Source organism: Mrakia frigida (assembly GCF_051309035.1).
Source record: "Mrakia frigida strain ATCC 22029 unplaced genomic scaffold BDY24scaffold_23, whole genome shotgun sequence".
NCBI lineage: Eukaryota > Fungi > Basidiomycota > Tremellomycetes > Cystofilobasidiales > Mrakiaceae > Mrakia > Mrakia frigida.
Window position 1 is genome coordinate 41,714 of NW_027481258.1, and position 12,676 is coordinate 54,389.

General features: G+C 54.0%; 5 protein-coding genes across 5 annotated transcripts; 2 read left to right on the forward strand and 3 right to left on the reverse strand.

The window, feature by feature from the left end:
* Positions 1 to 409: 409 nt before the first annotated feature.
* Positions 410 to 2,870, forward strand: BDY24DRAFT_120569 (tellurite-resistance/dicarboxylate transporter family protein). Its single transcript, XM_076635934.1, has 16 exons — positions 410 to 442; positions 509 to 541; positions 629 to 679; positions 762 to 767; positions 836 to 859; positions 939 to 1,057; positions 1,132 to 1,177; positions 1,279 to 1,382; positions 1,455 to 1,586; positions 1,653 to 1,703; positions 1,778 to 1,800; positions 1,861 to 2,162; positions 2,238 to 2,287; positions 2,357 to 2,489; positions 2,571 to 2,716; positions 2,777 to 2,870. The coding sequence occupies exons 2-16, from the start codon at positions 523 to 525 to the stop codon at positions 2,783 to 2,785; spliced, it is 1,215 nt and encodes a 404-aa protein (XP_076494914.1). The 5' UTR covers positions 410 to 442; positions 509 to 522; the 3' UTR covers positions 2,786 to 2,870.
* Positions 2,871 to 2,892: 22 nt separating this feature from the next.
* On the reverse strand, positions 2,893 to 6,042 carry BDY24DRAFT_394719 (cytochrome P450). The gene is made up of 15 exons (XM_076641214.1): positions 5,530 to 6,042; positions 5,373 to 5,432; positions 5,188 to 5,279; positions 5,084 to 5,108; positions 4,842 to 5,009; positions 4,654 to 4,746; positions 4,496 to 4,568; positions 4,249 to 4,405; positions 4,086 to 4,175; positions 4,002 to 4,011; positions 3,830 to 3,937; positions 3,554 to 3,747; positions 3,403 to 3,460; positions 3,174 to 3,333; positions 2,893 to 3,089 (listed from the first exon to the last, which is right to left on the reverse strand). The coding sequence occupies exons 1-15, from the start codon at positions 5,733 to 5,735 to the stop codon at positions 2,943 to 2,945; spliced, it is 1,641 nt and encodes a 546-aa protein (XP_076494915.1). The 5' UTR covers positions 5,736 to 6,042; the 3' UTR covers positions 2,893 to 2,942.
* Positions 6,021 to 7,535, reverse strand: BDY24DRAFT_394721 (glycoside hydrolase family 16 protein). Its single transcript, XM_076641215.1, has 4 exons — positions 7,050 to 7,535; positions 6,883 to 6,942; positions 6,451 to 6,783; positions 6,021 to 6,347 (listed from the first exon to the last, which is right to left on the reverse strand). Exons 1-4 carry the CDS (start codon positions 7,518 to 7,520, stop codon positions 6,111 to 6,113), a joined length of 1,101 nt encoding a protein of 366 aa, XP_076494916.1. The 5' UTR covers positions 7,521 to 7,535; the 3' UTR covers positions 6,021 to 6,110.
* A 449-nt stretch (positions 7,536 to 7,984) lies between these two features.
* On the reverse strand, positions 7,985 to 9,468 carry GPN3 (putative signal sequence-binding GTPase GPN3; the record flags this gene model as incomplete). The annotated part of the gene is made up of 7 exons (XM_076642756.1): positions 7,985 to 8,022; positions 8,089 to 8,215; positions 8,352 to 8,445; positions 8,546 to 8,792; positions 8,884 to 8,963; positions 9,130 to 9,340; positions 9,444 to 9,468. The coding sequence occupies 7 exons, from the start codon at positions 9,466 to 9,468 to the stop codon at positions 7,985 to 7,987; spliced, it is 822 nt and encodes a 273-aa protein (XP_076494917.1).
* Positions 9,469 to 9,588: 120 nt separating this feature from the next.
* Positions 9,589 to 12,625, forward strand: BDY24DRAFT_120611 (uncharacterized protein). The gene is made up of 6 exons (XM_076635935.1): positions 9,589 to 9,845; positions 9,918 to 9,962; positions 10,048 to 10,103; positions 10,231 to 10,285; positions 10,374 to 12,290; positions 12,394 to 12,625. The coding sequence occupies exons 1-6, from the start codon at positions 9,819 to 9,821 to the stop codon at positions 12,556 to 12,558; spliced, it is 2,265 nt and encodes a 754-aa protein (XP_076494918.1). The 5' UTR covers positions 9,589 to 9,818; the 3' UTR covers positions 12,559 to 12,625.
* Positions 12,626 to 12,676: the final 51 nt, after the last annotated feature.

Genomic DNA, 12,676 nt, shown 5'->3' on the forward strand with positions numbered 1-12,676 from the left:
ACCATTTCGATCCACTTCACCTCCATCGTCTTGTTCCCCTTCAACTTCCAAGAGCTGGCTCTTCCAACAACAACCCAACGTCCACTCGTTCAGTTTTCACTCCTCTTCTCCCTTCCATAGAGTCTTCCTTCTGTCCCCTCCTTCTATCGTATCCCTCAGCCCCGGTGGTTCCTCTTCCCTTATCAGCGTGTACCTATCCTCGTCCCTACACTTCTCCATTCGCCTTCGCTTCATCTCTCCCTCTCTCCCAGCAACCAACGACAAATCCACTCGAATGACTGCAACACACCATACCGAAACGGAGGAGGAGTACGAAGGACCTGCTCTCTCAGCACTAGCTAGGAGAATCCATGGGTGGTGAGTCCGGTTCGTCGTCGTTGTCGAGGGAGCGACGCTGTCGAGCTGACCTCTTTCGTTTTCCTTTTCCTCAGGTCCTTCCAAGGTGAGCTGCTTCACAGCTAGAAAAGCTTGTATTTTTCGACTACTGAATTCTACATCCTTTGCTCAGGATACCCCATCGGAATGGGAACGGGAGCTGTCTGTTCGTCTCTTTCTTTCCTTCGATCGCGACGTCGTCTCTTTGTCCTCTGCTCTCGAACTGATACCTCCTGTTTTATCTCTTTTACAGACCTCACTCTTTCGAATCTCAAGAACCATCCCGACTTCCTCACCAAAGTCGGTCAGTAGATCCCTCCCCTCGCCTTCGGTCTTCGCGTCGTCTCAAGGCTGACCGTCTCAATTCCCTTTCTTTGTAACCGCAGAGATCGGTAAGTCCCCTCACCAATCACGGATCTCAATCGATGATGTCACACCTACTGATCTTGCTCCCCAACAGTGTTCTTCTGCCTCAACATCATCCGTGAGGGATCAATCCTTCTTCGTTCGAGTTCCGACTCTTCGATGTTCACGCTCACTCTTTCTCCCTCTTCCTCACCCAGTCTTCGTCACCAACTCCACTATCCTCCTTCTGCAGCTCGTCCTCTTCCGACAGCAGTTCGTTCGACTCGTTTTGGATCCCGTCAAAGGAGTTTTCGTGCCTTTGATCGTTTTGAGCTTCGTTCGTCTTCGTCCCTCTTTCCCTCTCTCTTCAATAGATCGACGCTGACCTTCTCCATTTTCTCCCTTTCACAGGCTACCATTATTATCGGAATCATCAACTACCTCGTCGTACCTGGTCGTGAGTTCACGCTTTCCTCTCTCGACGCGTCGATGCATGCGTTGAGTAAGTTGCTGATCGAACTTGCTCGCCTCGCTTCTTCTCCTCTGTCTTGACCCCAGATCTCACCTTCGAGTTCGTCTACGTCGCCTTTTGGATCTACATCGCCTTCGCTCTGATGGTCTGCATTCCCATGCTCATGATCTGGTTCAACTCATCGCACGACGTGAGCTCTTCTCCTTCCTTCGACGCGTCTGTTCAGCAACTATCGTTGACCCCTTCGCTCTTTCTTCACCAGATCAAAACCTTTACCCCAGCTTGGGCGTTCCTCGTCTTTCCTCTGATGCTCGTCGGCATCGTGGCCATCAACGTCCTTCGCGTCTTCCCTCTCCTCGACCCTCGAGCCATCAACGTCCTCCTAGTCGGCTACGTGAGTCACTTTGACCTTTCTCTTCCTCTCGTTACGCCGTACTGACCAGCTCTCCCCCGTCTACAGATCTTCCAAGGACTTGGCTTCTTCGTGACCTTCTTCTATCTGACTCTCTACGTTCGTTTCTTCCTTTCCTGCTTCTCTTTCTCGAGTGATCGGGTTGCTTATTCACTCCTTCTCTCGTCGCACAGATCCTCCGAGTCATGACTACTGGGTTCGTCGATCACATCTCCTTTCTCTGTCACTCTTGACTGACCTGCGTTCCAACCCTCAGATTTCTCGAAGGCCACCAAGCTAACGGAGCTTTCGTGGCGTGTGGACCTCCTGGATTTACCGCTCTCGCTCTCATCAAACTCGGAGAAGCTTCTCGAGTGATCCTCCCGCAGTTCGGACTCGTTTCAGAGACGGCTGGGGAAGTCTTTTACGCGACGGCGGTGATGGGATCCCTCATGCTCCTCGGACTCGCTCTTTTCTTCTTCGTCTTCGGAGTCATACCTTACTGGTTCAAGGTTCACAAGCACCTCAATGAAATCCTCGGTTGCTGGGCGTTGACTTTTCCCAATGTCGGTTTCGTCGGTGAGTCAGATTCTCCTCCTCGATCCTCCCCCTTCCTCTAAACTTCGCTGACGCGGCGAACTCTCCTTTCGACAGTCACCTTCCGAGCCCTCGGAGACGTCTTTCAGTCTCAGCTCTTCTGGACTGTGAGTCCATATCGTCGCCAGGCCTCGTTCTACGACGCGTCTCACCCGACTCCCCTCTTCGTCCCTCAGGCCCACGCCGTCTTCACCTACTCGATCTGCGCCCTGTTCGTCATCCTCTTCTCACTCACCATCTTTGCAATCGTCAGAGGGGAGGTTCTTTTCGCAAAGGAGAAGGACTTGTGGGCCGACATCATGCCTGAGGGTGAGTCGATCTCACGTCGTTCGACTTCGACGCGTCTCGTTCTTTGTCGGCTGACTTCTTCCCTACCCCGTCTTACACCAGAGCAAAAGCGTCTCACCGACAACGCTGCCAGCTTCGGAACCGACACTGTCTCGACTCTCGACATCGTTCATCTCGGAGGACGAAAGCTCTCAGTCGACGGATTCTCCGAAGTCGACCTCGAGAAGGGAGAGAGGAGACCCTACGCCGTGAGTTGTGTCTCCTCTCTCTTTTGGGCTTCAAACTGACGAGACTTGTTGTTGCTTCAGAACATCTGAGGCCATCGTCTGCACTCTCTATAGCTCTATAGATTCGTCTCCCCTTTGACTTGACTTTTATATTGATGTCCGCCGCGTCCCTCTCATTCTTTCCCGCTTTCTCCCTCTCAGAGCAACACATTGTATATCAAACAAGATCGTGGAAGATGGCTGGGAACTACGAGCTAGAAGCCTCTGACTCTACGTAAGGAGTAACTCGAAGCAGCATCTGGTATCCCTCACTTTCTCTCCCGATGATTCGAGGTCGTTGAACGAGGCTCGACTTCCTCTCGTAAACTGGAACGGGGTCGATGTGTCGGAAGTTCTGCGGAGAAGAAAGGAGAGAGTAGTGGTAGTAAGTCAGGGTTCGATGTTCGACGAAGAAGAGAGATGAGAAAGAAGGACTGACGAGCTCTCGAACAAGGGTGAAGAGGATCGCCTTGATCTCGAGGAGAGCGAATCGATATCCAATACACGATCGAGGTCCAGCGATGAAGGTAAGGATATGAGCGAAGGGGACCTCGAGTTCTTTGGCGGTCTGAGGGATGTCGCTGAGCCATCTTTCAGGCCTGAGAGCGAGAGAAGAGAAGTCAGTTGAGCTCGCAACGAAGAGAGTCCGACAGGGACGAGGAACTCACTTGAACTCCTTAGCGTCGGGACCAAAAATTGCTTCAGATCGGTTCATACTCAAGATGGCTAGACGAAGGAGTGTCAAAGAGGAAAGGAAAAGAAGTCAGTCGACGCGACGAGGCGAAAGAAGACGAGGATGTACTGATGTGCTGGACTCACGGATGAAGATGGCCACGTCTTTGCCGATGGTAATCTCATTCATTTCCTTCCCATCTCTTCCGATGACTGGAGTCGAGAGGGGGATCGTGTCGATGTCCTTCGTCGAGACTCGAATCGTGGACGTGACGGGAGCGTAAAGGCGAAGACTCTCTCGAACTACCGCGTCGAGGTAAGGCAGAGCACTCAGTTGGTCGCTATCAAAATATGAAGGAGAGAAGGAGAGTGAGCAGACGATTCGAGGAGGTAGAAGGGGCAAAGACAAAGAGATGGACTGACGCGTCGGGGGTTGACTCGGAAACTGCGAGAAGCTCAGCTCTCAGCTTCTTCTGAACCGCAGGATACTCGACGAGGGCATGAAGGATCCAGGTAAGAGATGTGCTCGAGCTGAAACGAGAAGGAAAGGAGGTCAGGGCGTGTTGGCTGGACCGAGAGAGCGTCGTCAACTCACGTTTCGAACCCTGAAGAACGAAAGGAGGAAAGAAGGTCGGTCAGATGAGAATTGTAGAAAAATTGGAAGCAAGAATACGCTCACCAGCAAGAAGGAAAGTAGTAATCTGAGCAGCGAGTTCGGCGTCTGAGAGAGTTTGAGAGGGAGGGAGATCCGACGCCATGTTGGCTCGAACTGTAAACAAACACGAATAAGGATCAGCTCTCGAAGGGAGAGAGGTTTGAGGAGGGATACAGTGTTGACCCACCGAGCAAGGTCAACAGATCACGTCCAAGAAGGTCTCCTTTCTCCACCTTCCCGTCCGAGAGGGCGAGAACGGCTGCCTTTTTTTCAGCGACCATCTCCGAAGCGACGCGGTTCAGGATACCCAACGACTCCTTGGTGACCTTAGCACGTTTGCTGGGCTAATCAGGGATCGCAAAGAAAATACTCGAAGTCAGTCTATTGCTGAGGGAGGAGAGGGAGAGGGAGAGAGAGGAAGAGGTGGGACTCGCGATCATCTTGAAGATGGGGAAGAAGTTTTGAAGGATGGCGAGGACGGTGATATCTTGGGAAGCAGCAAACATCCTGAAACGTCGAGCCAGGTCAAGCACGAGATCAGCACCGTCACGAGAAGGAGGGTAAAGCGAGAAGAACGAAGAGCAGGACGAACCTCTTGAACGCGTTTGCCAACTCGTTCTCAGCCGTCTTCATCGAGTCGAACGCGAATCCAAAGCCAGCGAGACCGATCACATCGAGAGTAGCTCTGTGCACCCATAAAAGCGGAGGAGAAGTCAGCTTCTTACGGTCGAGGGAGCGGGCGGCAACGCAAACACGTTGAGGGAACTACTGTAAACTCACCTCCCGATCCAAAGCATCACGTCGACCTGACCCTCTCCGGTCTTCTCGACTACGTTGGGATCCTCCGAAGCAGCTTGGAGGATCTTGTCCTTGAGCTCGAAGGCTTTGTCGAAGAAGAGAGGAACGAGAGGCCGCATCGACGCGGCAGAGAAACTCGGAAGCATGATTCTGAACAGACGGGAGAGGAAGGCCAGTACTGTGTCAGGGATCTTCTGGGGGAAAAGGTTGAGAAGATGGCTCACCTTCTCTGACGCTTGTGGACGTCGCCTAAGAGGTCGAGAGGGACCAAGAAGAACGATCAGCTTGAGCTCAACGAGAGTCGTCGTCGGAGGGAGAGAGAACTCGCCTTCAGCAGAGAGAATTCCATTCCCCAGCATCTCAGCGAGTCCTCTTCGAACAGCACCAGGTTTGGGGTAGTCGTAGCAGTTTGACATGATGCTGAAAGGAAAAGGTTAAAAGAAAGAGACGCGGGCAAGCGAGGCCGTCGTCAGCGGAGGGAACGCTCTTCTCTGCAAAGAGGACTGTTCTCACTGGTTGATAGCTCTAGGATCGGCTGTGAAGAATCGGATTTCTCCAGCTAGAACGTCGTACCTGACGAGAAGTGAAAAGAGGACGAAGGTCAGCAGCGGAAAGGAGGGGAGAGGAGAGGAGAGAGAGAGAGAGAGAGAGAGAGAGAGCGAGCTCGCACCTGTAGGTCGAACCGTACTCGTCCATCCATCGGTCGTGTTTCTTGCCAGGTTCCTCTTTGATGATTCCCTTGAGGGATCCGAAGATGAAACTGTCGGAGGGAGGACCGGGGAGGTTGAGGAGGAGCGAGCGGCGAGGCTTGACGATGTAGAACCAGATGTACAGCGAAAGAACGGAGAGAGGGAGGAGGAGGAGAGAGAGGAACATGTGTTGGAGGAGGGGTAGGGGAGGCTACTGGTGGAGATCGATGCACCAGAGAAGAGAGGAATATAGGCTGAGCTCCGCAAGAGGAAGCTTCGATGGAGAGAGAGATGGTGGTGGTGGTAAGAGGACAGGAAGCGAAGAAGGAAGCGAGCTTGATGACCTTCAAGAATCCTCGAGCTCGGCCTCCCTCCCAGCCCCCGGGCTCGTTTCTCGTTTCTGGTCACAGAGGTACTTTTCTTCGCTAAAACGCGCTGAGAGTCCTTTCCAGAGACGCTAGATCATCAAGAGCAAGATCGGCATCCGCCATAAGATCCGAAAATACAGATAATCGTGATCGCCTGAAACGCGTCGTTCCTCCTCCTCCTCCCCTCCTCTTCGTCAGACCCGATATACAGACATCCTCCTGATGGCCCAAAAAGCGTCCTCCAAACCCTTGCCCTCCCTTACGCTCCTCTCGCAAGTCCACTCGTTCGGATCCAGCAACCCAAGGCAGCCCGACGACGCCCAAATCCCTGGCTGCCCTGCCCAGTCTCCACACGCGCTGAGGTTGATGATTATGTGTTGAGAGCGGAAGTGAGAGGGTGGACAGTGAATCGAAGGGAACGAGGCGGCGGGCTGAAAAGGGGAGAGAAGAAAAGACGACGCGTCAGTCGGGTCGCTTCTCTCTCTCTCTCTCGGATACTTCAATATAACCTGATGAAGATTCTCGAGTACTCACGACTCCCCAAGTCTCGGGATCTACCTCCTCTCCTTCTACACTGAGATCTAGCGGCTCCGTTCCCTTTCTAAACTGCCACATCTCGATTCCCTCGTCCGTCCACTTCATCACCACGATCCCTCCTCCGTCCTCGTTGAACCCTTTCCCCCAGGTTCGATCCACCGAGCTCTCCACGCCACATCCTTCGTTCGTCCACTGATTAGCAGCTGCTACGTCGCAGTTGTTCGTCTTCGCGAGTCCTGATTGACGACGACGAGGTCCTGGAGGAGGGAGGGAGCAACCTGCCGAGGTATGAAGGGTGTAGAGGTTCCGGGAGGCGAGATGGACGTTCTCCTGAGTATGCCGAAGGGGAGGAAGGGGACGACGACGACGTGAGCTCGAAGTTGGAGATCGGTGAGCTCGAAGGAAACGAGATGAGCTTGGAGGACGAACGATGATATCAATCTCTCCCAAATTTGGCCAACCGGTGAGACTAGTCATCCAAAGAGCTGGCTATCACCCCAAAAATCCCAACAGAAAGAACCGAGATCAGCGAGAGTCGAGTCGTTCGGTTTGAGCTCGAGCTCAACATCGCCTTCCTTCCTTCCCTCTGAACTAACCCATGTTCCACAACCCCAAGGCATATGCTTCACGTCCACCACCAACACCATCCCACTCTCGTACCCTCTCTTGCTCCTGATCCTCACACTCGCTCTCCCTGGCCATCCAGGCTCCCTCTCTGCTCGATCCATTCCCAAGTACGCTTCCTCCTCTCCGAACTGGCTCACGAACGTGAGATTCCTCCTCTCCGCTTCCTCCCTGGTCTTGTAAGAAACGTAGCCATGAGTCGGATCGGAAATAGCTTCGAAGTCAAAGTTGTCGAAAAAGGTCGGTCCCGAGTAGGAGTGTTGCAAGGTGAAGGGACGAGAGGACGAAGGCAGGTTGATCTGAGACGAAGGGAGAGGGGAGGAAAGATGGAGGAAGGAGGAGGTGAAGGTTGAGATGAGCAGGAAGGAGGCAAGGTAGAGGGTATATCGGATGCAGGGAGAGGCGAAGGGCGGTGGTGGTGGAGGTGGAGGAATGGGAGACATGGGGAGGAGATGGAGGTCGAGAGGAAGGAAGCAGACGAAAGGGAGGAATCGAGTGAGCTTCGTTTTCAGTTCTTTGACACATTTTCTTCTTGCCAGAAAGTTGCCCGACAATCTACAGATCAATATGAAAGGCTTCTCTTCAACTTCCAGGCAAGCTCTCGTCATATTCCTGCAGGGATCGAGGCGCTACTTACGTCGAATCGAGAGAAGTACAAGGGGGTCAAGATGATCAGTCTTCGCAGCTCTTTGGCCAAGACAAGGATGACCAGTCGAAGGAAGAGCATCTTTCAGAGAGTTTCGGGGGGAAAGAGATGAGCCGGCAGCGGAACTTCGAGGGAAACTACGCTGGAAACGCGGACGCGTCGTGGCTCGAACGATGTGACTCCTCGCATCTCGTCCCCTCTGACGGCAGCGATGCTTCTCCGGTTCCCTGAACTAGTAGGCAAGCATTTGAAGGACATGAATCACTCCTCGTCTCCGAAGTCTCCGTCGTCCATGTCATCTGGAAGAACGAGAACGTCGAGTCAGCGAAGGGCGCACTCGCAAGACGAGCTGAAATAAAACTTACTGGGCATCTTCACTTCCTCGGCTTCTCCGTACTGCATCGCCGAGTCGATATGAGAAAGTACGGTTGCAATTGAGGAGTCGTTGGAGGGATCGAGAGGGAGGAAAGAGACGAGGTTGTGATCCTCGATCTGAAAAGGCGAAAGGAGAAATAGAGGTCAGCCGAGGCGATTCTCTTGATCTCAGAACGGCTACAGCTTCCCTGCCTAAAATATGGATCTCCGTGTAGTTTGGGAGCTCTGAAGGAAAAAAGGAAAGAGGACGAACAAGACCGACGATCGCCTCGTTGAGCGCGTGAAACTTCGGGTTCGTCGAGCGGTTGATCTCGTTCTGAAGCAGCGTGGGATCCGGATCCAGGTACCTACAGGCATACAACACAGAAGAAGAGCGCAAGAGTCAGGACAAGAAGACGTTAAATCGCACCTTCAACCAGGAATCGAACGAAGCGAAACGAGACGTACCTCCCAACCTCGTTCTTCCCCTTCCTCCCTCTCACGAGATCCATCTTGCTCAGCACGTTAATGTGAGGGCACTCCAAGCTGACCATGCAACTCATAGCACTCATGACTCCCGCGAAGAACTTGGCTTTGTCCTCCATGAACTGAGATTCGAGGAGGTAGGTGGCGCAAACGCGGATGTCGCATCGTTGTTGGAGGAAGGAGGCGAGACGAGGAAGGAGAGGGATGTGGGTGTAGAGTTCGATTTGACCTGTTGTAGAAGAGGGCAAAGAAGTGTGGGATTGAGAACGGGTCAGCTAAACTCGTTGGAGGAAGAGAGGAGGGAGGAGAGGAGAACGGACCTGGGCAGTCGATGATGAGATACTCGTCCTCGTACGATCCAAGCTCCTCCTCCAGCCAGTCGAGGTTGTTCAGCAGGTACCTAATAGTCGGAACGAGAAGACGAGAGAGGTGAGCAAACTGTTTCAACGAGCTCTCGGCTCGCGCGGGCTGGACGAGAGACAGACGACCTCTCTCTCTCCTCCCTCCCTTCGCTCCCCTCCCTTCACCCCACTCCAAGCCCTCTCATTCGAGCAAAGGGAACTTACTCGAAGCAGTAGATCAATCCTCCGTTCGGTCCAAACTCCATCTCCTCCATGACGTCCTCCAAACTGATGAGGTCTCGAATGTCAATCGTCGGAGGGTACTCGAACTTGTCTGCTGCTGGATCCAAGTTGAAGAGATGGATGTTTCGACCTAACGACTGAGCGTGCGTGATGATCGAGTTGCAGAACGTAGATTTTCCAGATCCGGCTGGGCCTGTAGAGGAGGTGAACGAGAAAGAGAGGTGAGCTCGGAAAGAAGTGGAGGGAAGGAGGACGAGTTGAGCTTGTCAGCAAGGAACGAAGGATCGAGGACTGACCTGTGACGAGAATGGCGTATCGCATGTTGACGTGAGTGAGGAAGGAGTGGGTGCTGAGGTTCTGAGAGCAGATCGGCAAAGTTGAGGGAGGCAGTCAGCTCGACAAAGAGAAGGAAGGAGGGAGGAGAAGGGAGGATGAGCTCACAGGTTTGCGTCTCCTTCAACGAGCGTCCGGCGAAGATTCTTTGGTAGTTTTGAGTTCGAGGATATGAAAGCGGCAGTCGAGAGGGTCTTCCGAAGAATGTGAGAGCTTGTTTAGAAATATTTGATGAGAGGACGGGATGGAAGTTGAAGAACACACGCTCAGGTAGAGGTCGAAAGCGACCTCCCTTTCGCACAACGACCATCTTCTCTCATCCAACTTTTGGAATCAACATGGCTAAACGATCAGCTCACTCTCAAGTGAGTCCTTGACTTTTCACCTGCGTTGCTTCTTGGAAGAAGTTGCTGATCCTCTTTGATTGGGATGAATAGATCAGCAGGGAAGGAGGAGGAGTCGACAACTCGGACGAAGAGGAGGTCAGTCCTTTCTTCCTCTCTCCAATTTTTGGTTTAGACTGGAGCTGATGGACTCTTTGCTCGTTTGCGCTCGCTCTGCTTCCAGGATGATGCCACGAAGGAGATGCCCAAGGCGAAGGAGGAAGTTTTGGGAGCTAGGAAGTGAGTCCTCTTCTCTTCCCTTTCATTTCAGCCCTCGTTTCGCCCCTCAAGATCCACTATATCGCTCAGCCAAGTGATGCACAGGATACTTATATGCTGACTTTGACTCCTTCTGCTCTCGTTTTAGGATCCGAGCTCTACCCGCTAGGAAATCAGCTACCTCGACTCCCAGCAACGGCGAGGTGAGCTCTCTCTCCTTCCTTCCCTCCCTTCTGCTCTCCCTCTATCCCTCGAACCGTGAGCTGATTCACTTTTTTGGTACTCTTGCAGCCCGCTCCTGCGTCCAAGCCTGCCTTTGGAGGAGCCTTCACTTTCGGAGGAGGTGCAGCGTCGACGTCGACTGGATTTGGATCAGCCCCTCCTTCCTCCTCCTCGACTCCCTTCTCCTTCAACAGCACCCCAGCCGCTCCCAACCCTTTCGCAGCGGTCCCATCCAGCATCTTCTCCTCGCCGAAACCCTCTCCAGCAGTCCCCATCTTCGGAGCAGCTCCCTCGACTCCCAAGCCAGCGGCAGCTTCTCCCTTCAGCTTCAGCGGAGGATCGCCTTCGTCCTTCAGCTTTGGAGCAGCAACCTCGGCTCCTCCTTCACCAGCAGTCGTACCACCAGCTCCCTTAGCAGCCACGCCTTGGGGATCTACTCCTTCCCTCCCAGATGCGGAAACTCCCTCGTCGTCGTCGGCTCTCAAATCCCTCTCCGGACCTCCTCCAAAGAAGAACGTCTCCTCGTCAGGATCGATGATCGTCGAAGCTCCCTCGACTCCCCAGATCCAACCTACCACTCTTTCGAGCTCGGACTCGCCCTTCTCCAAGTCCTTCGGAGGAGCAGCCAACGGATCCCCATTCAAACCATCCCCTCTCTCCTCGAGCAGCATCACATCCAAACCCGCTCCCCTCTTCCCTCCTTCCTCCTCCTCCTCGACCACCAACTCGACCTTCAAGGCCCCAGCCGCTACCGCCTCAGCTCCTCCTCCAAAGGACAACAAGGAACTCGTCGACTACTACAAGAACCTCCGAGGTCTCAACCTTTCCCTCCTCTCTCTCCAGGAGTCGCTCGTCGAGAAGGATCCCTTCGTCGATCTGTCGAAGACGTTGGACGATCTCGTCAAGGGCTATCGGTCGAAGAGGGAGGAGTTGGAGAAGCAGAAGAAGGCACTAGGTATCGTCGATGATCACGAGGTGGTATCCGAGCCGGAGCAGAAGAAGGAGGAGGTCGTCGTAGAGAAGCCCAAGGCTCCTCCTGTCTTCGCGTCTGGAGGAAGTGGATTCTCGTTCGGAGGAGCCAAACTCGACGCGCCAGCAGCTTCCTCGACGGGATCCTCTCCCTTCTCCACCTTCCCTTCCACCTCGTCTGGATCAGCACCTGCAGGAGGATTCTCGTTCGGTGGGGCTTCGACGGCCAGCACTGCGTCTCCCAAGCCTTCGACGGGAGGCTTCTCGTTCGGAGCTCCCGCTCCTGCCAACGGAGGAACCAGCACCACTCCCTCGTTCGGCTCGCCTGCCAGCCTTTTCGGAAGTTCGTCGTCGACCAAGGACTCAAACACGCCCAAGAAGCCCTCGACAGCAGGCTCCTTCATCACCTCCGTCCTCTCCGAATCTACCCCCAAGCCCGCCGACTCCCCAGCCCCTTCAACTTCCAAAGCTGCTCCTTTCTCCTTCAACTCTCCATCCTCTACCACCTCCATCCCACCAGCATCCCCAGCTCCCTTCTCCTTCACCTCCTTCGGGTCCACCCCCGCCGTCGCCGCCGCCGCTCCTCCTCCTCTCAAAACCACCCCCAGCTTCCAACGTCTCCCAGGAGGAACTCCCAACTTCTCCTTCGGAGCCGCTTCAGGATCCGCACCTAAACGATCCGTCTCCTCGTCGTTCGGATTCGGTGCTGCTTCCGAGGACGTGTCGGCCACCACTCCCGCTCCCGCTGTCGAGGCTTCGACTTCGACTGGAAGAGCAGAGGGAGACAGCGAGGAAGCCCCAGCTCCTACGATCCCTTCGGACCCGACGTTGATGGAGCAAGGAGTCGGGGAGGAAGGAGAGGAGACTGCGTTCGAAGCTCGAGGAGCGATCAGTCGGTTCGTCGGGAAGGGTTGGGACAAGGTTGGAACGGGGTTGGTGAAGATCAAGTTTGGAGGGGAGAGTGGGGTGAAGGGGAGGGTGTTGGCTAGGGTTGAAGGAAGTGGGGTTTTGTTGCTGGTGAGTCAAAGTCTGATCAAGTCGGTCGGTCCCGTCGAGTCGAAGAGCAGAGCAACGGACGAGAGCTGACCCTTCCCTTCTCGTCGTTCCTTTGTTCCTTCAGAACGTCAAAATCCACCCCGACATCAAAGCGACCATCCAAGGAGGCAAGGCCGTTTCGATCTCGGTGGTTGAGAAGGGGAAACCTTCGATGATCAGCATTCGAGTGAAGGACGCGGCGTCGGCGGAGAGGTTGGCTTCGGTTTTGAACGAGCGAGCTAGCGCTTAGAATCTATATCTTTCTTCTTTGTACACTTGTTGATCCAGTTACTATGTCAGCTCAGTTTTTGGTGGAGTCATTTCTCGGGGAGTCGACTGAAAGAACAGAGGAGAGTTTGGTCTCGTTC

Bases quoted from the DNA above. Each gene is read 5' to 3' on its own strand.
- BDY24DRAFT_120611 (XM_076635935.1), top strand. From the start codon at position 9,819: ATGGCTAAACGATCAGCTCACTCTCAA. The intron at 9,963-10,047 runs GTCAGTCCTTTC...CTCTGCTTCCAG, and splicing joins ACAACTCGGACGAAGAGGAG to GATGATGCCACGAAGGAGAT. The intron at 10,104-10,230 runs GTGAGTCCTCTT...CTCTCGTTTTAG, and splicing joins GAAGTTTTGGGAGCTAGGAA to GATCCGAGCTCTACCCGCTA.
- BDY24DRAFT_394719 (XM_076641214.1), bottom strand. From the start codon at position 5,735: ATGTTCCTCTCTCTCCTCCTCCTCCCTCTCTCCGTTCTTTCGCTGTAC. The intron at 4,569-4,653 runs GTTCGTCCTGCT...TCGACGTTTCAG, and splicing joins TTGGCAAACGCGTTCAAGAG to GATGTTTGCTGCTTCCCAAG. The intron at 3,461-3,553 runs GTGAGTCCAGCA...TCCTTCGTCTAG, and splicing joins AGACGTGGCCATCTTCATCC to CCATCTTGAGTATGAACCGA.
- BDY24DRAFT_120569 (XM_076635934.1), top strand. The intron at 860-938 runs GTGAGGGATCAA...TTCCTCACCCAG, and splicing joins CTTCTGCCTCAACATCATCC to TCTTCGTCACCAACTCCACT. The intron at 1,704-1,777 runs GTTCGTTTCTTC...CTCGTCGCACAG, and splicing joins TCTTCTATCTGACTCTCTAC to ATCCTCCGAGTCATGACTAC.
- BDY24DRAFT_394721 (XM_076641215.1), bottom strand. From the start codon at position 7,520: ATGTCTCCCATTCCTCCACCTCCACCACCACCGCCCTTCGCCTCTCCC. The intron at 6,943-7,049 runs GTTAGTTCAGAG...TTGGGGTGATAG, and splicing joins CTTGGGGTTGTGGAACATGG to CCAGCTCTTTGGATGACTAG. The intron at 6,348-6,450 runs GTGAGTACTCGA...TCCCCTTTTCAG, and splicing joins ATCCCGAGACTTGGGGAGTC to CCCGCCGCCTCGTTCCCTTC.